This window comes from Rhinatrema bivittatum, chromosome 17 (genome assembly GCF_901001135.1).
Source record: "Rhinatrema bivittatum chromosome 17, aRhiBiv1.1, whole genome shotgun sequence".
Taxonomy (NCBI): Eukaryota; Metazoa; Chordata; class Amphibia; order Gymnophiona; family Rhinatrematidae; genus Rhinatrema; species Rhinatrema bivittatum.
In genome coordinates, this window is record NC_042631.1 from 33,720,936 (window position 1) to 33,745,561 (window position 24,626).

General features: G+C 46.4%; 1 protein-coding gene across 1 annotated transcript in view; it reads left to right on the forward strand.

The window, feature by feature from the left end:
* The first annotated feature begins 330 nt into the window (after nt 1-330).
* Nucleotides 331-24,626, forward strand: part of BEST1 (bestrophin 1) — a 30,296-nt gene continuing 6,000 nt past the window's right edge. Inside the window, exons 1-9 of the mRNA XM_029583018.1 lie at nt 331-544; nt 3,980-4,078; nt 9,338-9,497; nt 15,196-15,290; nt 16,130-16,363; nt 16,569-16,723; nt 18,276-18,353; nt 18,975-19,127; nt 21,363-21,443. Coding sequence (XP_029438878.1) covers nt 9,346-9,497; nt 15,196-15,290; nt 16,130-16,363; nt 16,569-16,723; nt 18,276-18,353; nt 18,975-19,127; nt 21,363-21,443 — 948 coding nt within the window. The 5' untranslated portion in view covers nt 331-544; nt 3,980-4,078; nt 9,338-9,345. The remainder of the gene's footprint in view (nt 545-3,979; nt 4,079-9,337; nt 9,498-15,195; nt 15,291-16,129; nt 16,364-16,568; nt 16,724-18,275; nt 18,354-18,974; nt 19,128-21,362; nt 21,444-24,626) is intronic.

A 24,626-nucleotide genomic window follows, 5' to 3' on the forward strand; every position in this document is an offset into this window, starting at 1 on the left:
CTCTGTGACTGGTTCTACACAATACACGTTGTGTTGACTTTTGTTGAGTTGGGCTGTGTGCATTAAATGAAATGCATGTTGGTAGACAATTTAGTTTCCTTCTGATTATGTAGACAATTGATTCAAAGCTCATTAATTTGAGTGGCTTTTATTAACTAACAGTGAAAAGTAAAACAGGAAAGGTTTAAAAGAAACAAATTATTATCTAGTAGTCACTCTCCAAAGTTTGTGCCAGGAGTTTGAAGCTGACTCCCCACCCCCTTTCCATTCCATTTCAGTAAACAGACAGGGAGCTTACTGGGAAGATTATAACAGAGAGAAGCAAAGACAACAGAGCTGCATTGTAATGGGGCCAGGATTATGAGATCAAATGACCAGTTCTGCTAGAGTGGCTTGTAGGCTCCTTAGGAACTGTGAACTTCAGAGCCCGGGGAGGCAGGAGGAGGACTGAGCTTACTACTGAGCGAGGCTACAGAAGAGAAGTGTGAAAGGGGTGAGAGGCTGCTGTACCGAGGCCAACGTTTCCTAGCAGCCAGCGTCGTCCGTGAGTATCTGAGCTGCACTATAAGAGGCTTATACTCCTCTACCTGTCTTCTTTACCTGGCAGAGATCATTTTACTTTTTTTTTTAGATTTCTAGAGTGTTCTTAACCCAAGCGCATTTAAGAACAATAATCATGCATGTCACATAGTTCTCTAATCGTTATCAATTACATATTTTTTATCGATCTTGTTATCAAATACAATGTGAGTTTTATCTCTGCTGGTTCCACTCTTCTTTCTCTGTCTCTGCCTGTCAGCATTTTCCTCTTTACTATTATTTATTATCTCAGCTCTCTTACTACCTCCATCATCTATAATCACTTTGTCCATCTGCCCCCCTTTTAGTCTCTATAAATCCGTTCATTGCTCTGTTTATTATACTGTCAGCTGAAACATGGGTCATTCCCAAGGAATTGCCTGAAAATACAAGTTTCCTTGCAGATTCAGGCACCATCATGCTTGGTTCATTTTGCACTGACCTGAGGAAAGGAGTATTCTTCTTGAAAGCTTGTCTGAAGCAGTTTAACATGAATTCATTAAAAAGGTCTCACCTATAACCTGATGGTTGACCTTTGTTTCTACCTAAGAGGAATAACCCAAGAACTGCACTGCTTTAACCTGTCTCAGATTCTCCATCTCTTTCACGCTATCTTCTCATCCAATACATTATCCTCCTCTATCTCAATTACTCTGCCTTATGTTCGATCCCTCTGTCCAGCTCTTGCTCTTACACTGTTCATCTCCGTTACTTTTTCAGTCCGTGTCAATCCATTTATCATGCGCTCTGTCAATCTCTTCATCTCCATCACTCTGCTACCGTTTCACTTCTTTCTTTCATGCAGGTCAGCTGCACCATCCCTATTTTTTTTTCCCGTCTCCTTCTGCCTTTATTATCCACTCAGGTTGTGCACAGGAACAATTTTAGTGATTTGATTTTGTTATTCTTTTTTAGTTGTTGAATTTGTTTTGTTTTGTTATTTAAGCACATAAAGTGTGCTTTTCCGCACATACGTGCATGCACACAAAATCGATTTTATGCATGTAAATATGATTTTGCCTGCATAAAAAATAGATGGTGTAAAGTAACAGAAAAAACGAATGCACATCCCTATTATGGCTTATGCTCATCAGCATTTCTTCCATCTCTCCTACGTTACCATAACTCAGGGATCGCGTCTCCTTTATCACTCCAGTCACATCTCCCTTTCTGTCTACAGTGTCCATCTTTCTCTGTCATTCTCTCAATCTTCCTTTTGCATCCCATTATTTTTATCGCTTCAATCTCGTCATTATTTCTCGGCTTCTATTCGTTCTCTGTCTCTCCTTGAATCTTTTTTCCCACTCCCCTTTCTCTATCCATCTCAGTTTCTCTTTATTCTCTGTAACTATCCATCCATCCTATCTCCATTCTTTGTCCTCCTTTCCCTAGACATCCTTTTCTCCCTCGCCTATATTTTCACACCTTTTCTCATCATGTGTCTCTCCTCTCTCTTACTGTGAGTACCAAATTACCTTTTTATTTTATTAAAGTACAATGCAAATTAAAATAATGTATTGGCACAGTATATAGATACTGTAGGCAGGTTCTTGGATGAAGGACCAAGCAAGCGAGAACATATTAGAGATCTGTGCTAATTTCATGTTCGGTCAGTGAAAGCCCTCTTACCTGCAGACTGTGCCCAATAGTCAGCGGGCACCCACCATGCCTTGCCACCTCCGGAAAAGCCCACTGCGTGCAAGGGGAAAGATTCGGCAGTCACCAAAGCTCTCTCCTGTCAGAGAACAGAGGAGCAGAAGAGAGCCCGGTGTTGGAACCTCCTTCATCCTTATCATGGCTGCACTGCTTAGAAGCCGTGAGATGGAGCAGGGATGCAAAAAGTACATATTTATATGAGAAGGGATTCTCAGGATTCAACGAGGCTGGCCATGTATGGTAAAGCCTAGTCAGGCACTGAAAGAGCTGAGCCTGGAGGCTCCATTGGGGCTGCCTCGTTCCCCCTGTGGGATCTGCTCAGAAATCCATCACACGTTGGCAGAAGGCTCACAACCGAATGCACTGCAAAATCACCGCAGCTTTATAGCGGGTGGACGAGAAGCTCGCAGATGCGTTTCTTAAAAAAAAAAAGAGCATTTGTTAGAGCCTGCTTTATCAAAATGGGAAGGAATGCCTCTGGACTCAGGGTCCGGATGATGGATGCCCAGAATGATCTCCCCGTGCAGCTGGTGGAGGCAAAAAACAGTCACAGAACTGAAGAGGCCATGGGATAAGCTGTGAGGAACTGAAGGGAAAGCCAGCAATCAGCTGCGGTCGATGGCATTGCTAAAGGAAGCAAACTGCCTCCTGGTCCTTACCTGCCATCCTGTTCTGTTTCTATAAGCCAGGCTTGTTATAAAGGAGCTTGCTCTCAAGGGACAAACTACATATTATCCTGTTAAGAGACAAAGTGAATACCACTTGGCAATGCATTTCATTTTTCAGCGATTGCTTGGTAGGAACTCTGTCAATACATCAGCAGCTCATTACCAGCTTACTTGCAGTGCTAATTTATATGCAGTAGCGGGCCTTTAATCTGAAGATCTTTTTCTGTGAAGGCCCAATATTCAAAAACCCCCATTATCTAAAGATATCGTGGGCTTGGCCCATGTTCTGTTACCTGGAAAAACTTCTAATGTCTGAAAACTGGCTGGCTTCATATCCAGAAAAACTCCCACTATCTGAAATACTTTTATCAGAAAAACATCCATTATCTGGAACGAGCTTGGCTCCAGTCATTTTGGATAAAAAGGAGCTCTGCTGTAACAATGAACAGGATACCAAGGATAGGTTGACTTTTTTAGGTTTGAATGCAGTTTCATTCCATTTAAAGGTGTGCCCTGTTGAAATGCTCTTTTCCAACAGCAATAGACAGTAGCCCTTCTAGAAGATATTGGACATTTGGTGGCTGCCCAAGAATACTTCTCAGATAAGCTGTCAATCCCTATTTTTAATAGGCTGGTACAGGGCCGTTAGAATCCCATGGGACTTGGGCTGCTGTCAGTCCCAGTTACACAGGTTACTAACTGGATCCATGTCATCCCAATAGGTTGAGCCAATCCTGGTTTTGTGGTGGAGCTTTGTACCACCTGGAACGTTCTATTGAGTAGGCCTTGAACGGTCATCTTTTAGCTAAATCCTTATAATGCCTTTTCAGTTCCTTGCACTCTACTATCAACAGCCTCTTCAGTCTCTGCTTTTCTAAAGTTCCCTTCCTCTTTCATATAAAGAAGTGATGAAATGTGTAATGCAGTTTTGGCACGTTTTACATGAGCAATGAACACGGCGAGTAAAGCCAAAGGATGTTTGATAGTGATACTGTGTCCACTCAGCCATAGGCATCAGCTCCATGCTTACCCACCCTCAATATCAGATCTACTTCTCCTGTCACCTCTCCTCTCAGCTGCCACAGGTCCAGAAGATTGAAGCCTGAGACAGGAAGCAGATCTGACATTGTGGGTGACCAAGGATCCACAACACCCGTGGAGCTGGCACCTATTCGGTAAGTATTACAGTGGGAGTGAGGGGTGATAGAGTGGCGTCTTGTACTTCAAACCATCCGTCAGATTTAACAAATATGTTTCAATAATTAATTATCCAGAATTACTAGATATGCCATAACCATGTAATGGGGCCACCTTTCCTTGGGGACATTTCTCACCCGGAAATGACATTTACTGGCAGGTTTCAGTGCACGTCCTACAGCGTCTTGATTTCTTTCCACAGTTTTCTCTCACAAGGGCCACCCTTAGGAGGTGGCGACTGCCCTGAGCTCCGCACTTTGAGGGGCCCTGCTCTGCCATGGTAGCCACGTCCTTAACACTATAAATTCAGTGCTCCAAGGCCTCGCTTCTGTTGATCCACCCTGGGCCCTGCACCTTCCTAAGATCAGCTCTGCTCTCTCCTCTCTCCTCTTTGTCACAATTTTAGATCTTTGCCTTTGCTTTCACAGCCTTCTAGCACCCACTTCTTACTTCTTTCCATCTCTCCCTCATCACTCTTTCATCTAAATTCAACTTAGTGCCTCTCTCGCTTGAAGTCCTCCTTCCCACATACACAATATCTGGTTGCTCCCTTTTTCTGAAAAAGTGTTTATACCTACTCTGGCCACCTTCATAATGCTACTCAGAATGGATCTCAGCTCATAACTTTTCTGATATTACTTTGCCACCTTCTTCTGTATCTTTCTGCTCTGTCTCGACTTCTTCTCCTATCCACTCCATCTTGCAGGGCAACGTGGTAGGAGCACAAGATGGCGCGGGCCATCCATTGCTCCTAACATGTGACAGGGGCCGACCAATGGCACCGGTAACCCCTGTGACATAGTAAGGGCAAAGGCTATCGGCGCCATTTTGAATACCGGCAGCCGACAGCCCGAGTGCAGGAGATCGCTCCAGGACCCCCGCTGGACCACCAAGGACTTTTGGCAAGTCTTGGGGGGGGGGGCAGGAGGGGGGGGTTTATTCGTTAGTGATAAGTTGTATTCGTGGGGGTTCGCCATACGTTTCGTGACCCCCACGAATACAACGAATATGGCATATATGTTGCGGATTGCCAATACGTTGCAAATGAATGCACACCCCTACTATCTGTTGTGTCTGTGGATCCCTAGGCCGAGGCAGGACTGACCCTACCTGCAGAAAGGAGCCCTGCAGTTTCTCACTATCAGCAGGCGATAGAGACCAGTCAGGACCTTCACCCATACCAGCCTATGTTCCCCTCGGGTTGAGCCTTTCGGTGCCGGAGCCGGCAGGACTTAGGTGGGGGTCTCTGCGGATGGCAGAAGAGCAGGCCCATAGTTAGCTAGGATCGTAGGCAGGCGGCGGTCAGGGTATCCAGGATCCAGGCAATGGTCAGAGGCAGATGGCGGTCAGGGATATCCAAGGTCCAGGCTGAGGTCAAAACCAGGAATCCATCCGAAGGAGGACGGATAGGCAGGGTAGGCAGGCAAGGGCAAGAACAGGCGGGAGGAGGACTGGGACGCTGAGAAGCAACATGCACTGCTAGGAGCAGCTGGACCTGTTGCTGAGGCATCTGAACGGCCCTTAAATAGGAACAAACGGTGATGTCATCTAAGGGAACCGTGGGAGGGTTTCCCACTGCAGGCCCTATAACTCTGGGAGCGTTGGCGCGCATGCACGTTAGAGGGAGCTGGCGGCATCCTGCCATACCGGCGAGGAGGGCGATGTGCTGCCACATGTGTGGAGGGTGAATAGCGCGGCTCGTGGGAGACCCCTGTGAGCTGACACCGGATTATGTTTAGTGGAAGTTGGTTTTACAGATTGACATAGATTAGGTTATGGGACTTTTTTTTTTTTGCTATGTATTTGGGTTAATGTGCTTATTTTACTATTTTCTGTTTTATTGGAGGTTTTTTTCTGTTGATATTTGTTGGTAGAATTTTAGCTTTGCTTGGCTTTTAATATGTTATTATGTGGCAATCTGCCTTGAATCTTCCTCTTGTTCTCTGACCTAGGATCAGATAGGGGTAGAAGAAGGAAGAGGACCCAGGTTGGATGGTGAGGCCAAGGAAGGGGCAATGGAAGTAGAGGGGAAAGGACCTGGGATGGTGAATTGAAGGCAGAGAGGCAAGCGGAAGAAACAGAGAACCTGGGATCGAGGGCAGAAGACCTGACAAATGCGGAGAACAAAGAGAATTGGGGTGGGAAAGAACATGAGATCGAGGGGCAGAGGACCTGATAGGAGGTAGATGACCTGGGATATAGGGCGAGAAGGGTGGGATGAGAGGGCAGGGGTAAAGGGCAGAGGGCCGGGATCGAGGGCGAGACTCGTTCCTCACTTTCCTCCTCCGACCCTAGTGTATCTAACATTGACGCTGCCATCTCCTTATATATTCATGAAGTAATTATCAGTGTTTCTGGGCTCTCACACAGTCACCAGTCTTCCATCAGTCATGCTGGTTTGAGTGCTACATAGCGCTATTCGTGGTTATGTCGACCAAGTCCCCCGATTCTGCCAAGGAATCCAGCCGGTCCTGTAGGAGCAGGGATGGTGGAAGCCGGCTCTGAGGACGGGGGGCATGGGAGCCTGGGCCTCCTTCCTTCCCCTGAACCTCCCAGTTCCCATCACTTACGGCACGTGAAGCCCAGGTCTGGCTGTTTGCGTCGCACACCATGTGCTTGTAAAACTAATATTTTGCTTTCCCCAGCTGTGGAAAAGGTTGCATGGCTGAGCTCGGTAATGCGGTGCCTACAGCACACTCATTTGTGACAAATATTTTTCCTCATGTCAAACCTTACATTGGTCAGCGTAAACCCCGCTTATGGAAAGATTGAGACACCCTGTGGTTTACGAGGTCATTATTATGTTTCTTGCTATTGCTTGTCTCATGCATGCACAAACACAGGGGGAGGAAATTGTTTAAAAATTGCTCCCGTCCTCCCCCAGTATTTCCCCCATCGAAAGTACCGGCGGAAATACTGAATGTGCTAAATGTACCTAAAGGGGTATCCTATTAAATCTCCTCCCCGCTCCACACACACCAACACACAAATTCACACCCACAAGCAAACCCATAATCTACGGTTCAACTCTCCCCCAACAGCAAACCTCCCAATCCACAATTAAAACTGCCTCGCGCCACGCACTCGGCACGAATTCACGCACACAGCTGCACATTCGTCTTCACGCACGCAACTTTGCAACACAGGAAGACCTCGTGCACCGTCGATGCAGCCCTGGACAGAAGGGGATCATGATGACCATTGCACTTAGAAAGAAAGAAAGGATGTTTTCATTTTTCCTCACAAGCCGAGGATGGTCTTTGAGCTGAGGGGGGGGGGGGGGGGGGGCGGCTAACACCAACATGGGAGACACGATGATGTTATGATCATTGGCAAACAAAACAAACAACTCCCCCCCGCCCCCCCATTCAATCATGGTAAAAAGAGAACATGAAAGTGCTTATTCTGTGGCTTAAGATATCGGCTGCACCTTATGGTAAGAAGCGCCAGGCTGGGTCAGACCAGAGGTCCAGCATCTTGCCTCTGACAGCGGCCAGTTGGGTCCCAAATATCCTGTAGGATCTGAACGAGCAGGCTCCATTTCTTGTGGCTCACTCCCAGATTATTATAAGTGGTGGCTGTCAGTTTTATAGAGTTTCTCCGAGTCCTGGTAGTATTTGAAAGGGTAAATAACCATCTCACACCCCTCATGATTCCGCAGACCTCTCTCGTATCCTCTCTTCTCCAAGCTGAAGAGCCCTCACCTCTTTAGCCTTTCTTCAAAGTGGAACCGTTCCATCCCCTCCATCATTTGTGTTGCCCTTCCCTGGAGCTTTTCTAACTGTGCTGCATCTTTTTTTGCAGATGGGAAGGCCAGAATTCCTCGCAATGCTCAAGGCGCCGTTGTACCATAGATCTATCCAGAGGCGCTATAACATTCTCTCTTTTATTCTCCGGTCCTTTCCAAATAATTCCTAGCATTCTGTTTGTTTTTTTTCATTGTCACCGCACACCGAGCTGAGGGTTTCAGTGGTTATTGTATGACATCACATGCAGAAAGAACACATCTTGAGCTTCAGGCATTTCCTCGCTGTGGCAAGAGGTCCTCTGAACCCGGAATCTAAGAGCAGGAAGTCACAGCACTCACAACTCTTATTATTTCTCCCTGACTTTGATTACAAGATTTACAGTTATTGCTTTTGCAGAGGGTTACTTAATGTGTCACAAGCAAAAAGGCTGGGTCCGAGGTCAGCACTTGAGTGAGGCACGAACCTTGGACCATTTTGGGGTGGAAGCTTCTAGAAGAGGAAAAAAATGGATTTGGGAGAAGGACCATGTGAGGATCACATCATTGAAGGCTAGAAACAGATAACGAAATGGACAAATCCTCCTTACTCCCATTGCAATCTTAACCGTTTTATGCAACTACATGCTGCAGATATTCATCGTGAATCCTCTAAAAGACAGAGCTCTTTATGACCTTCAGGGGCCAGATCAGATCATTATGTACAGTACAGATTACAGTACCGGCTTGTGAGAGTCTCTCTGGTTCTGCAGTAAATGTGTTTCTAGAAATCGTGAGCTTGTAGCTCTGGTTGCCCCATCTCGAGAGAAGATAAAGGAGAACTTGAAGTGACACAGAGAAGGACGGACTGGCTCTGCTATGAGGAAAGGCTAAGCAGGCGAGGGATCTTCAGCTTGGGGAAGAGGCAACTGAGGGCATATGTGATAGAGGTTTATAAAATCACGAACGGGGTCGAGCAAGTAAACAGGGAACGGCAATTCACTCGGTTAAATAGTGCTAGGGCTGGGGGATCCTCCATGAAACTTAGCAGGCAGCAGATCTGAAACAGACGGGAGAAAGTATTTTCTCAGTCCGTGAACTAAGCCAAAGAATGTGGTCAAGGCGCACAGCTGAGTTTAAAAACGGATTGCACAAGTTTCGGCAGGACCATAAACAATTATTAGCCAGATAGACTCGGAAGTCTGGACTGCTTACTTCTGGGAGTGAATAATACTCCCAGATACTTCCAAGCGGCCACCTTCGGAGACAGCATGCTGGGCTCCATGGGCTACTGGCCTGAGCCAACCTGGCACTTCTTATGCTTCGCAATCTCTATGCATTTTAAACGTTGCCTCTTAAAAGCTAATATAGTAAAGAGAGTGAATATGGCTACGCTGTTGTCCAAAAAAGCGAATTCTTTTTCTGACATATTGGAAAAAACACTGTTTTAATCCTAATTTCCTCTTTGTACTGTACAGGTGAGAAAGTTGTGGGTTGTTTTTTGTTTTTTCAGGTGCTGTGATGACTGTGACATACACCAACCGTGTGGCTAATGCTCGCCTGGGCACCTTCTCCCAGCTGCTGCTGAGATGGAAAGGAAGCATCTATAAACTCCTGTATCTGGAATTCTTCATCTTTGTCAGCTTATATTTCAGCATCAGCCTCATCTATAGGTACCCCAAGCTTCTTCTCTCCTCTGCATCTCAATAGGATCCTCTCTGAGACTAATGCACTGGGCACAGCCAAAGGCCTGCACCCCCCTCTTATCCCCTCCCTCCGTCCGCTTTCTCTGACTATAAAAGGACGCCGTGCAGACACAGACAGGTAGGACACCCTGACAGACAGGCAGACAGCCTGCTAATCCCCCTAATCTCTCCTTCTGTCTCTGTGCTCCATTCCAGATGCACATAGCCATATGAAAATCAATCTAAGAGCCAGGCAGGCTGTAACGCAGCTTTCCAGCAAGCCTGCTAGATCCTTCCCTTAGGGCGTGGGATGCACAGACATTCTCTGAGTTTCACTGGTCTTGCTGCTGGATTATGTGTCTCGGCAGGGCCGCATTTAAGATTTTGGCACCCTCAGGTAGGTCAGCATGACTGCACCCCTTTGAAGCAGCCCTAAAACAAGCAGAAGCAGGAGCCACTTTGGCCTTGGATGTTTAACGCCTTCAAAATTTGGCTCCCTAAGGAGTTGCCTATATTGCGTTCTGTTTAAACCTGGGCTTGCGTCTTGCGCTGCCTCCAGGTGCTGCCTGCTCTATTGTTTCTTCCTTTGTGTAGGTTTTGTTCCATTCTTTTATAGATCTGTTCTTTCTGCAGAACTTCAGATACCATAAAGAACAGTAAAAAAAAGTAAATGATGGTATTAGCAGTGGGCAAGCTGAAATCTCATCTCACTCGCTGACTGTCTTAATGATCACATAGCACCAGGGGGCAGGCCAGCATGAGCTGTGTGCATTCAGGTCCTGGATTTACTGCAACTTCTTGGGTCATTCAGGGGTGGGGTACTTATAGCTCCCGAGCCGGACCCCAGGCATTCTGGGCAACATAAGAGGAGACTATGGAGGTTGTCTCCTGCTGCCTTATTTGATTTGTAGATGAGGAAGGTGGAAGGCAGTGAAAAGAGTGCTGTGCTGGGTCAGACCAAGGTCCGTCAAGCTGAGCATCCTGTTTCCAACAGAGGCCAAACCAGGCCATAAGAACCTGGCAATTACCCAAACACTGAGAAGATCCCATGCTACTGATGCAAAAAAGGGGTGTGGTGTGGCTGTGGTCTGGGTGTTCCTGAATTTCAACATGAAATTAGCGCATAAATACTTGCATGCATCGGCGCGCGCCTGAGTAACTTTATTTTACTACTTACACATCCTCTATGACAGAAGTAAAGATTAATAGATTGGCGGGGATTTGAGGGTTGGGGAGAAAGGAGGCTATTAAACTAGGGGATTTGGAAGTCCTATCCCTTCCCTGGGCGAACTGGGAAAACCGGGAATGGCGTCGGCACGCGTGTCTTTTAAAATCCCCCCACTTATGCGGTAAAAGCGGTCTTTCGCGTCCACTTAAAATTGCTGCCGCATGTGCGTGCGGTCAGGCTATTTTATAACATACGTGCATATACACGCGCGCATGTTATAAAATGGCCGCGGACCGCTGAACGTGCACACGTGCGCGCCCACGTGCCTGATTAATAGTTACCGTGCCAGGTTCCAAAGATTGAAGGGAAATGTTAAGAAGACTGGATGGCTTGAGATATGCCCAGAGGTGCAGGGGTCCTTTCGCCTCTAGGATTTAATTGTTTACGGCCCTTGCGGAAGGATACAGAGACTTTCATCTCTACGGTTGGCTGACTCAGGGGAAGCACCCTGTCACTTCTCGGACTGGCTGGTTCAGGGTGTTGACATGAGCCTTTCACTTCTATAATGGGATGGCTTAAAGGAAGGGCACAAGTTGCAGAGCCTTTTACTACTGGGACGGGATTCTTGTGGGATGGCACAAGGATTCATTCATTTCACCAGGAGGGTTGGGTAGCGCAAGGGATTGGCCCTCAGAAACAGCAGGGATGTGCATTTGTTTAAAAACGATTGGTAATCCAAACCGTCAAATGGTTATTTGACTTTCATTTCTTCAAATCAAATATGGCCACAACGCCCCCCCCCCCCCCCCCCCCGCCCAAAATATAGTTTTTTTTTTTTTTTTTTTTGGAAGTGCACACTGGGGCCAGGATTCAAAGCTTAACGTCCGTGTAAGTTAGCCGGATAAGACTTTTCTATTATCTGGCTAAGTTGAGAGCTGCTATGAACCAGATAAGTTCCCCTAAGTTCATTATGTTCCTTTAATTTCTGTCATTCTCCTCTCTGTTTATCTGTTTAATTATTTTAAAGGTTTAAATGTTAATATCCATGTTATTTTTATAATGTTATTTGTTAAATGTAAGCCCCCGAGGCGACAGTTTTGTTTCATTGTACACCGGTGCGATGTGTATATTATACAGGAGCGTCGGTTTATAAAAACTAAAAATAAATAAATAAATAAATAAATAATAGCAGTGGCTACTCCCTAAGTCAACTTGATTAATAGCAGTTAATAGACTTCTCCTCCAAGGGATAAGTGCTGGCTTTCCCAAGCCTACCTGGCTAATATCTGTTCATGGACTTGTCCAATCCTCTTTTGAACCCCACTGTGTTGTTGGCTGCCTTGACCACATCCTCTGGCAATGGATCCCATGGCCTGATTGCGCGCCAAGTGAAAAAGAACAATTCCTACGATTTGTCTTAAATTTGCCGGTTGCCAGTTTCATGAAAGCCTGATGAGAAATGGGCAGTGGGAGCAGTAGAGGCCGAGGACTCGCACGATGGCTGCGGTGTTTCCTCTGCTAACCTTAGAAGGGCGATCAGATTCCCTGGCCATACGGTGACGCAGCCGAGCAAAGGCTTGGCGAAGATGTGGGAAACGAGGAAGACGGCGGGATGGCAGCGAGGACTCTCCGGCAGCCATTTTGCTGCTGCTGCTTCAGAAACGTGAATTCCCAAGGTGACCCTGAGGATGATACAGGTTGACATAGGGGGTCGTTTCTCAGGTGTTCTTTTTTGCTTGGAGAAAGGGAAAATGAAAACATTGGAAAGACTGGTGAACGATGTACCTTGCAGTTTTCTTGTCAGGACAATCATCTGGAATAGGGAAGGGTGTGCAAGAGATACTGGTCAAATGGATGGGTCCAGCAGCGTGGATTTAGCAGAGGAAAGTCTTACCTTATTAATCTATTAGAAGTCCTTGAAGGGGTAAATAAACCTGCAGATAAAGGTGAGCCGGGGGATAGAGTCGATTTTCAGATGGCACTTGACAAAGTCCCTCATGAGAAACTCCTCAGGAATGTTAAAAGTCATGGAACAGGAGGCAACGTCCAGCTGAGGATGGGTAACCCAGAGCAGACTAATCGGTCAATTTTCCCGTTGGAAAGAGGCAAGCACGCATCTGTACCGGGACCAGCCATGTTTAACTTATTCATTAACAATCTGGAGAAGGAAGCAACGAGCGAGGAAGCAAAAGTTGCAGATGACATCAGATTATTCATGCAGGAGGACCTTTTGAGGCTGGGGGACTGGGCATCTAAATAATGCCAGCTGAAATCTAATGTGGACCATAGGTGGAAAATAATCCTAACTAGGAGGGTAATTTTGAGGCTGCCCTTGGTGCCGGGAGACTCACTCACTGTTACTCTGTGCCCAAGGGACCACGAGCTCGTTTACAAATAGGAACTCTCTGCGGAGGTTCCCTTTGAAAATGCAGGTGGCATGCGCACGGTGGCTCAGCCCGGGACACCGTGGCACACACGCCACGGGCACCTTTGTACCTGTGTACTTTGAACCTGCATGGGGGCGGGTGCGAAGGACGTGCTGGACGGTGCATGTGGTGATGCGAAAGTGCAAACGCCATGCGCAGGTTCCCTCCCTGACCTAGCGCCACCCACTTTTTACGCAGGTAGACGTTTGCGCACTGGGACCCTGCACACGCACCTTTTACCTGCATACGGGCGGGAAAGGCAGCAACCTAAAAGCTTTTGACTATGTCCAATTTAGGAGGCACCACCCAGGAAAAGCATCTTTCAGCTCAGTGTGCAGGAACAGCAATGTTAGGAATTATTTAGAAAGAAAGAGAGATTGGAATGCCTCTGGTGTTATACCCTGAGTATTGGGGGAGGTGACTGGCAGTTTCCTCCTTCTCCTTTGTACTTCCAGCTCAGTCAGAACCAGGGCTGCCAGAGCCTAAATTGCAACTACCTGGGGATTTTGCATCTATTTCTTATCCCTCCCCAGTCTGGTCCTGAGAAAAGGACCTTGCAGCCAGTCTCCCTCCGGGAGCCTGCAATCATGGGCCCTGAATCTGGCCACTAGGTGTCACCACTACTCCCTCCCAGCTTGGGGAGCAAGCCTAGGACCCTGCACAAAGGAGCGCAGAGCATTGCTCCCGAGACACCGGGGCTGGCCACCTTGAGCCCTGGGTGCAGTTCTGGTTGCCCCCATCTCGTAAAAGACATACAAGAATGAGAACAAGTACAGAGAAGGGGCAACAAAACTGACTAAGGGAAAGGAACGGCTCCCCTAGGAAGAAAGGCTAAACAGGTTGGGACTCTTCAGCTTGGAGAAGAAGCGACTTAGAGGGGATCTGATCGAAGTTTATAAAATCAGGAATGGGGTGGAGCAGGTTGATAGGGAAGTTTTATTTACCCTTTCAGACAGTGCTAGGACTAGGGAATACTCCATGAAACTAACTAGCGGCAGATTTAAAAACAATTTAAGAAACAGGGTTGGGTTTTTTTCCTCAGTCAAGCACAATTAAGCTGTGGAATTTGCTGCCCAAGGATGTGGATACATTTCTGGAGGGCAAGTCAATTAAGAATTATTGGGCAGGCAAACGTGAAGACTGGGAATGAACAAGGAATGGATCTCCCCGTTAGGAGACGACCTGCACTGGCTACGGTTGAAGCCAGGGAGCTGAGCCCAGTGGAGCCTTGGTCGGACCACGCACGGCGCTGTGAGGATGGCTGAGCACAACTTCACTCTCTGGAGTCAGGAAACACGCTGACTCCAGCTTTTCTTCTTGGAGCTTAACTTTTATTATAACATTAAACACAATTTGTAGGAGACTGCCTACCTTTTTAGCAGTGTACTTACAATAACTTAGGGTAGGTCAGCAATATTTCAGGAGCTGCCTTCTCCTGGAGACGTGCGGGGCCTATTTACCCGCCACCTAGGTCCCAGCTATTATTCCCCCTCAAGCTGGTCATGCCCTCTGAGCTCTTCCTGCCCATAGAAAATTCTCCCTCTAGGGGATTTAAGGTGGACCAGGACCATCTAGCCTGGTCTGGCACAAGTTTATAGGGGAAAACACAGGGCACTCTCTCGCAATCCCCTCCCCTCAGTTTGGACCCTTCACCGAATACAGAATAAGTAACCACAAATTTATACATATAAATAAGCAGGCAAAAAAGAAATCTTTCCCATCCTGTTCCCTGCAAGACAGAAGGGAAGGAGGAATCAACAGGAGGGGAGAGCCTGGATTAGAAAGCAGAGTGGGTCTTACGTCTCTTCTTTGCTTTGTCTGTTGCAGCCTCTGCCTCATCCCCTGTCCTCCTTTTCCCTGCACTCTGCCTGGGAGGGCCGAGGATGCAGCAAAAGGCAGAGCGCTGTTTTCCGCTGCCTGAGATTGGTGGCCCAGGCCTAGTTCTTCCGCCAGCCATGACTCTAGGCGATCCCTTAAATCTGCCAAATGGAAGGGCTGGTTCTGTTACCTACTGATTCTAAGCACTCATGGGCCTGAATGTTTTCAAGAATACACTGGCTCCTGTTGATTTCTCCTTCTGCTTTCTCTCGAGATTGCTTCTCAATGACCACCAGCGCTCAAGCTTCGAGAAGTTGGCACTGTACTGCAACAACTATGCCGAGCTGATCCCAGTCTCCTTTGTGCTGGGTAAGAATTCACAGCCATGCTGTGTAAGTACTGTATACTGAATGAAGGCGTTGCGACTCATGTTACCACTGACAAAGCAGGAGGCACTTGGCAGCCATCTTTGATTTGGGCCCATTTGAAATGTAAAGATTTCAGGGAAAAATCAGAAAATTAAAGACTGAAAAATGGAGCATTATAATTATGCAGCAAAAGCTTAAAACACCAATTGATTCTTCCTAAAAGTATATTTAACCCTGCTTTGGATGGATGGGTAGAGAGATGCATAACCCTCCTGGGTTACTGGGCTCAAAGTAGTCAATAGCTGAACAGCTGATATAGTGGGCCCCACAAGCTGCAGTGTTCACTGGTCAGGGCTGACCAGACACCTTTGCAGATGACTGGCTTCTGGAATCTATTTGCCTCTCCTAGGGCCTGCTCTGTCAACACATTTCTCCAGTTAAACAAGAAATTCCAAAAAGTGTGACAGATTTGAAAGAGGTCTAAATCCTCCTGATTCGAGTTTGATTTTTCTACTGGCGAGGTAGACAATATCCTGGAAGAGGCAGTTACACCCCTTGGCCAGGAGAGGGGGGCCCTGTTCCAATTTTAGTTTTTGATGGAAAAGTTTCCTTGGAATTCCCAGTCAGCAAACGAGAATTCTCTTCCCACAGCTAAATACTGAATTTAGCTCAGGACTCCTGAAGGTTGTTTTTTTTTTTAGGGTGTGTGTATATGTTACAGGAGAAAGGGGAGAGCGGACTGAGCCTGGACTCACCCGAATTCATTACTTACAGAGGAATAAATGCGTGATGCGTACACTGGGCAGGCTGTGGACAGCGTTCCCTCTCCTCTCCCTGCAGGTTTCTATGTAACGCTGGTGGTGTCGCGCTGGTGGGGCCAGTACGAGAGCGTTCCCTGGCCCGATCGCCTCATGTGCCTGGTCTCCAGCAACGTGCGCGGAAGCGACGAGTACGGGTGCGTCCTGAGGCGCACGCTGATGCGCTACGCCAACCTCTCCAGTGTGCTGATCCTGCGCTCCGTCAGCACCGCTGTCTTCAAGCGCTTTCCCACCGTAGAGCACCTGGTGAAGGCAGGTAGGTGCCGCCGCCTCCATCCCTTCTCTCAGCACAGCGCACCTGCGGCGGGCAGGGTAAGTGCTTCTGCCTCCACCACCAGCATGGCTGTCACCCTGACGTCTGAGGTCACTGCTGTGAGAGATGTCAGGGAGGGGGTGGAGGAGAGATTTCCAAACCCCCCCCCCCCTCTTTGCTCTTCTGCTTTGGTTTCTGCCAACTCTAGGGCTCATGACCTTGGATGAACAAAAGAAGTTCGAGCGTTTGGTTTCCCCACATAACAAGTTCTGGATCCCGTGTGTCTGGTTCGCCAACCTAGCAGTCAAGGCTCGAGATGAGGGCAGGATTTCCGACAATGTGATATTGAAGCTCATCCTGAATGTGAGTACTGAGGATTGGAGCCCCCGTACCGCTGCTCCAGGGCTGGAGGGATCCATAAGGAAAGATGAGATTGTGTAGGTTTGTGCGGGCTTGTGCACATAAATATGTTTGTCTTACACTGCATCGTGTGTGTTGCTCTTAATGTCCTAAGGGTGCTTACCTGCCCTATCACTCCGTGTAAAAATGCCAGGGTGGCCTGGGGCAGAAACAAAGGAGTGGATGCAACCAGTGCCAGACACTCTGAGTCCTCCCTCAGCGACATCACTCAGCTTTGCCAAAGAGACCCTCGTGGTGCCAGGGGCCCCAGCTGATTGCCTCGCTTGCTTCCAGCTCCTAAAACTGGCTCTGCTGTCTATTCCCACTTCTCAATTTACTGTGTCTCTCCCCCCTTCCTTGGCTTTAGCTCTGCCTCCCCGTGCTAAAACAGAAAGAATGTGAAATGAGAATGGCCCCTGGCTCCAAGTCAGAAGGAGCAGATTTGCTTTGGCCATTCAGACTGCCAGAGCAGACTCTGGAAGACACACTGAAAGGCCAAGTCTGACGCACCTGGAGTCAGGCGCTGCCCGTATCACAGCTTACTGCTACATGCCTGCTTCGCCTGCCCCTATTTACAATTCTCTTCTCTCTCTTGTTTACCTTGTTGTCTGTGACCTGCAGCATGATGCTCTGATCACTTCATTCCTCTCCATGCGCCCTGCCTGAGCACTGCTTCGCCTCATCCGCTCCTTGCACCATGACTTCATCTTTAAAAAAAATCATAACCTTTCTTTTTCTCTTCGGGCGTCATCTTGCCATTGATCCGCTCATTGAATCTTCCTGGGCATTTTTTTATTTTTACCAAACAGTTTCATCCTGTTCCTTTTGGCCTTCGTTCAGCTATAACACCATAAGCCTTCATTATCAACTACCCACGTTTTTTATTTCCCCCTCCCAACTCAGCCCAGTCATCTTGGCAACAGACCTCAGCCAGAGACCAGAGTCCATGGCTCTTTTTGGAACCTGGCTAATGCGTTTCTTATTGTGCAATCCACACAGAACAATTATATTGGAAAACTGTGGAATATAAGAATGTACAAATAAGTAAATTAATGTGGGAGTCCTATGTCCATTCAGTAGGTATCACTGTCATGCAAAGCTTGAGAAACCATCTGGTCCAGGAGCTGTGAGCACTGCCTTTGCAGCATCCCAAGCCCTGGTCAACCTGGGGAACAGAAGTCAGATTCAGTATTTACCACTTGGTTCACCAAACTGGCATAATTACATATCAATGTGGGACTTCCTTGCTGTACAATGCTCTGACTAAATGTTTAGTAAATGATTCATGAAAGGTGATGGTATACTGTAGGAGTAAGTGATATATTGATGGTGATATATTGAGTTGATATTAATAGAGCCACACTGATCTCCTTGGGTAATGGAAGCTAATTTTGAGGTGCAGTCAATCACTGGGTTCTGGAGAGAGGTGAAACTGAACGGTAAAAACGTCAAGGTGTTCATTTGCTTTGGGAGATGAGTTACACACATCGTGTTCTTACCATGTGCTTATTTGCAGGAACTGAACAACTTGCGTACTCAGTGTGGGAGACTCTATGGGTATGACTGGATTAGCGTGCCTCTTGTATACACACAGGTGAGAGATTTCTATGTATAAACAGCCTCTTCCTCCATGCCATCGAGACTCCAGCACTGGGAGATGTGCAGGGACTCCTTAACTAAGGCTGTGTTTGAAAATCCGAAAGACAGCACTGAAAACAGTGAGGTCATTATGTGAGGACTTACAGCAGTTTTGAGTGTGAGAATTAGGTAGTCCAAGGCCTCCATATCGACTAAGGATGACAATAAAATCCAAGATCTTATGAACACAGTGGATTTGGCAAGATGAAGTGGTGATAAGTGATACTCCATGTTAGCCTAAAACTTTCAATATCAAAGTTTCAAATTAGGTGAGCTTGGTTTCAAGCTATGGAGATGCCTGGGACCACATTTCCTGATGTTCTCAATATTAATAGGGTACCACAAGATGTTTCCAGATGTGTTGGGGCTCCTGTCAGATGCCGCACAAGGACCGAGGGTTTCTTGACTCATGTGGGATCCAGGTCACGGTTGCTGAGAAGCACAAGCCTGCAGACTCATTAAGCTTGTTTTGGATATAGAGTACTGTCAGGGTCCTAGATCACCATGGAAGAAATGCACCACACGACTGACGCAGAACTAACTCCTTTCCCCCCACGCCCTATCTGTCTTATTTCAGGTGGTCACCATTGCAGTGTACAGTTTCTTCCTGGCTTGTCTGATTGGCCGACAATTCCTAGACCCAGTGAAAATGTATCCTGGCCACGAACTGGACCTCTATATTCCCGTCTTCACCCTGCTGCAATTCTTCTTCTATGCGGGATGGCTAAAGGTTAGTTAAGAGGAAAGAGCCAGGCCCTCGGGAAATGCTGCCTTCATAACCAGGGTACATCCAGAGCCACTGGCATTTTTCCCTGCTCATCGCTTTCATTTATATGTAAAGGCGATTAAACAAATTAATAAACTAATACCTACCTAATCCGCTTTGAAGTTTCTGAAAGGCGGAATATAAATCAAATAAATTCTACTAATAATGAATTCATTAATGATTAGTATCACCTACACCTCTCCACCCAGCTCCTGTCCACCCTTCTTCCGAAGTGAACAGGTAATGGGGAGCGAGCAGGGTTCCTTGTCCTCTCTCTTCCCACCTCATGCTTTGGTTCTCCAACAACAGAGAGAATCTGCCAGCGATGAGCACTTGGATGTGGAAGTCCGATTTACAAAAGTATCAGAGAGATATTTTTAGCACTAACATGAACTGACTGCAATATTTCTTGCTACTTTCTCCTTCTGGTTATCGATGCGAGGGGTGCTCTTTTTTAATTTGAACTGAAATTATGGAATAATGGACTAAAAATAAGCAAAGACCATTTAGCAAATTCTTAAGAGTTGTCTTTTCATGGGGAATTTCAAACCATTAAGTCCATGAAGATTCAGAACTGAAAGTTGGGCTCTTCATAATATAAATACTGGGCCGGATATCCAGCACCATTTGTCTGGCTAAATTCGGCCTTAGCCAGACAGATGGCAAGATTTGAAAACCCCCTTTGGATGACTGCCTCCAGATTATCCAGCTAAGTAGTAAGACGGATAACTTGGATGCATTCTGGGTGAGTTTGAAGATGGAGATAAGTTCTCCGGCTAACTCTGGTTGGGCCATAGAACAGTCCTAAAGTTAGCCAGCTATTTTTAAGATAGTCGGGTAATAAATAAAAATTGAGTGTCCTGCCATACAGTTGAATATCTCAACAAAATAGGAAAACAAGTTAATCTGGCTAAATACCTAAGGGTTTTTCCCATAGACACAAAATGGGAGAAAAGTCTTAATGAATCTGGCCCCAACTTTGCTGCCCAGACAGTAACTGAAAATGGACTCTACTATTTCTTAATTTGCCTCTGCTTATTTTCAGAGTGGCAATTTAGTCATTTTGGGGGGGGGGGGGGGGGATCGTGATTTTGATAGCTTTGTGGCTTTACTCCTTTATAGGCCGATGCAATCAGTGCGCTCAGCCTAGCACACAGCTTGCCGCGGGGTTGGACATGTGTTTTGGACGCGCTACAATAACTGCCCATGCAGTAATGGGATTGGCACGTCCAAGATACGCGTCCAAACCACTGCGTAGTTAATAGCGCTCATTACATGTAAATGCCATGTAGATGAGGCTATTAGCGATTACCCCCGATGCAAAAACATCACCGTGCACCTGACACCCAGGTTTTAACGCAAAGCTTAACGCCAGCCCGGTGCTGATGTTAAGTCTTCATGCACTCCAAGCTGGCACAAAAAGGCCAAAAATACTGCTTTTCTGTGGTTCCTCCTACTTAGTTTCAACATCCCGATACTAAGTAGGAGGAACCACAGGAAGCAGCAAGGAAAAAAAAAAATCTTGACGGTGGTCAGGTTAGGAAAAGCTCAGTTTACGAGTGTCTGTTTTCCAAACCCGTGGCTGTGTGCGGATTGGGAAACTGGACACTCGTTAATTGAGGGTCTGTTTTCCTAACCGGCACGCAGCCACATCTCCTGGGCGCCCGATGCCATGGATGTTCTAGGGTCACACAATCTATCCTTAGTGCATCCTTTTTAGCCCAGCAGCTCATTTGCCTACTGCTTCGGGTGCCCAGGAAAGGAGGATGTGTCCCCATTGAAAAAAAACCATAAGAAAATGCCATACTGGATCAGACGAAGGGTCCATCAAGCCCAGCATCCTGTTTCCAACAGAGGCCAATCCAGTTTGGATGCATGGTTTATTTTTCATGCTCTGTATTGCATCGGCCTGTTAGTTCTGAGCCCTTGACTGACCTGTACCTTCATCATCCTATTTCCTGAGCCTATAATGGGCTTTCTTTGAATCTTGACACTGTCACTGTAATGTCATTGTGGCATTGGATAAGAGAAATGAAGCCTTGCAATTGGTCAGTGTGTCACATGGTTCTGCATTAAAAGCCTTGCATGCACAGTTTATCCAGGCATAGTGTAGTAAAGATGCAACACTTTGCTAGAGGAAGCTTGGGACTGGTGACACACTTTGCCTGTGACATCCCAATCTGCCTGCTCCCCACACAGGTGGCCGAGCAGCTCATCAATCCATTTGGCGAAGATGATGATGACTTTGAGACCAACTGGTTGATTGACAGGAACCTTCAGGTAACCATATATATAAACACAGTAATTCGGTATAGGTTTTAAGGATTCCCAAATAGCAGCCTGACTTTCTGCACAGTCTCAGTATGTTTCGGCATCAAATGAATAGCTTGGCATTGAAAATCATCTGTGAACATACATGCAATATGACTGCCAAGAAGACCGGGTTAACCAGCATGGAGCAGTCCTGGTTTTACCACTATCATCAGTAAGCATGGTTGGAACAGAGTTCAGTGGTAGGAGTTGCGAGGTCGGGGGAGAGTTGATTTTTGTTGAAGTATGGGAACTGATATCCTCATCCATTCAAACCAGTAGAGAACCACAGATGAAGACACCTGGGCAGACGATAGGGGCCAACTGGACTTTACTATAAATATGTCAAACATTAATTCTCTGTAGACAAGTATGCATGAATTAGCTATTATGATGGGTAATGTCATCCAATGGCACAGACATGGCCTCAGCACTCAGAGGTCAGCAAAGACTTTATTGAGCATGCAAAGATGTCCCTGTGTCTCTCCGTCTTGCTTCATCTGAGCTACCGCATGGTCATGTTCCCAGTCTCTCTCTACATTTTTTATGTTTGGCTTCCTTTATTAGCCTAATTTGTTTCTGCCTTGTTTTTGCTTTTTGCAAGCCACTGCCTTGGTAGCCCCTCAACAGAATGTTTCAGTTCTAACCAAAAAAAAAATAAGAGTCTGAAATGGAGAAATCTAGGCCAAGAAGACCACAGTCAGTAGTCTTCTTACTTCTTCCTAAGAAAGTGGAGAACATGCTGAGTTTAGCTAGAAAGTCTTCTACCTGAAGATCTACATCTTTAAGTGTAAGAAGATCTGAGGTTGGTGCTTCAATATCTTTTCCTCCTTTCATCCTCAGGCCCAGGGATGGTTCTATACTGAGGCAGGGAGAGCCAGCAAAACTTTGGATCGGCAAAAAGTACTCCCCAAAACACCTGGTGGCCACCTCAACTTGCTGCCAAGAGGGCACTAAAATCAACCTAGCAGAAGAAGAGGCTGCAGGGCTGCCGGTAGCTCCCATTCCGCCGCCGGCTGAAGATGAAATGACGCCATAGGGCCGCCGGTGGCTCCCAACTCACCAGCGGCTGAAGATCGGAAGAAGCCACTGGTGGCTGAAAATCAAAAAGAGGCTACGGGGTCACCGGTGACTGAAAATCAGAAAAGGCCATGTGGCCACCGACAGCTCCCATTCCACTGGCAGCTGAAGATTGAATGAGGCCCACGGAGCGGCTGAAGACTGAATGAGGCTCACAGGACGGCTGGTGGATCCCAATATGCCAGCACCCAAACTTCAGCAGCACGATATATTATGGTGGCTCAGGCAGCTGGAGTGGAGCAGGGCCGCGGGCCATGCATCCATTGAAAGCTGAAGTAGCAGGCTGAGTGGCCTGAGAAAGAGTAGGCTGCAATTGTAGGACCCCGCAGCTATCAGGAGCTGGAGCAAGAGGCCATTGCACCCACCCGAGAAAGAGTCGTCCATGGTCCAGACTGAAGAAGGAACCTGCTTCTGCTACTATTTATGCTTGGGAGAGGGGAGGAGTGAGTGAGAGAGACTGTGTGTCTGTGTATATGTATTTGTGAGTGTTTGAGTCTGTGTGTGTGAGATAGAGATGCTGTGTGTGTATGTGTGTGTGTATTTGTGTGAGCAAGGAAGCAAATGTGTTAGAGAGGGAGTGTGCGAGCATTGTGTGAGGGAAGGAGCATGTGAGAGGAAAAGCATGTGTGTGAGGGTGTGTATGTGTGTGTGAGCGAGAGAGTGTATATATGTACCAGCATGTGTGAGAGAGGGAATATGTATGTGTGGGTGTGAGAGAGGGAATGTGTGTGCGAGCTTACGTATGAGAGAGAGAGCATATATATGTGTGTGTGTGTGTGCAAGAATGTGTGAGAAAGGGAGCATGTGTGAATGAGCAGCAGAGAATGTTGTGCATTCCACTGCCACTAATCCATGACAATCTCAGGGTGATTGTAATTCAAAAATTCCCAGGTATGGAAAGCGGGAATATTTAAGATCCTTATTTGTTTTATTGTTTGGGTGTTGTTTGATGTGTTTCCAAAGAACACCTAGTCTCATCCCTTGACAAACTAGACCTCTCCAGTCCTGACGCGGCGATTTCATCCTGGAACAACCTTACCAATAACATAGCTAATGAACTATGTCCTGTTATCAATAAAGTATTACGCCATACCCACAATTCCAAGAAACCATGGTACACCACGGAACTAAAAAAACTAAAACTTGACCTCAGAACAAAAGAGAGAAGCTGGCGCAAAGACCCCACCCCCAAACAATCAGCCACATACAAATCCGCCCTCCACACCTATAGAAATTCCACTCTTATTACCAAACGCGATTACTACGCAACCAAAATTCATGATCACCAGTATAACGCCAAAGCCCTTTTCATGATTGTGGCAGAACTCACAAAGATAGCCCCCCCCCCCCATCTCCAACGAGGAATCTATAAGTAAATGCAAAGAACTTGCCCAGTCCTTTAATAATAAAATTGGAAACCTGTTACGCGGCTTCCTGTTCTTCCCTCCCTTGTTTTTTATAATTTCTGTTAAGTTCTCTGTAAACTGATATGATGTACCCACGAAATCCGGTATAAAAAAAATCATAAATAAATAAATATGAGATTTTAGTTATTGGATCTCCTATTTGTCAGCTGTTTTTAAATATTATTTTTATTGGTATGTTTTACTGTTATGATTATGTATTTTTTATATTTCTTGATTTTATTGTTTGATGTTTGAGGAATAGTGAAGGTTCTGTTTTTCCACTGCATAGAGAGAGCAAGCCTGCATGTGAGTGAAAGCCTGCATGTGTGTGAAATAGAAAGAGTGTGTGTGAGAGCATGTGTATTTGAAGGAGAGAGAGGAAGTGTGTTACTTTTTTTTTTACTGTTTTGACATTTATTCTTTTCATTAGTTTGTTTTTAATATTATGAATTATGTTTTCTTTCTTGATTTTATTGCTTCATTTTTGAGAGCAGTGATGTTTCTGTTTTTCCATTGTTGCACTGCATAATACAGTTGGGCTTGTTGTGGTTTCCAGTTCATTTTTTGTTGACAAGTTTCTATTTATATTTTATGGTCTTTCTATTCTGTGTTTGGAATGGATCTGTCCATGTTATGCATGCGTGAGGTATTCTGCTATTGCTGGGGT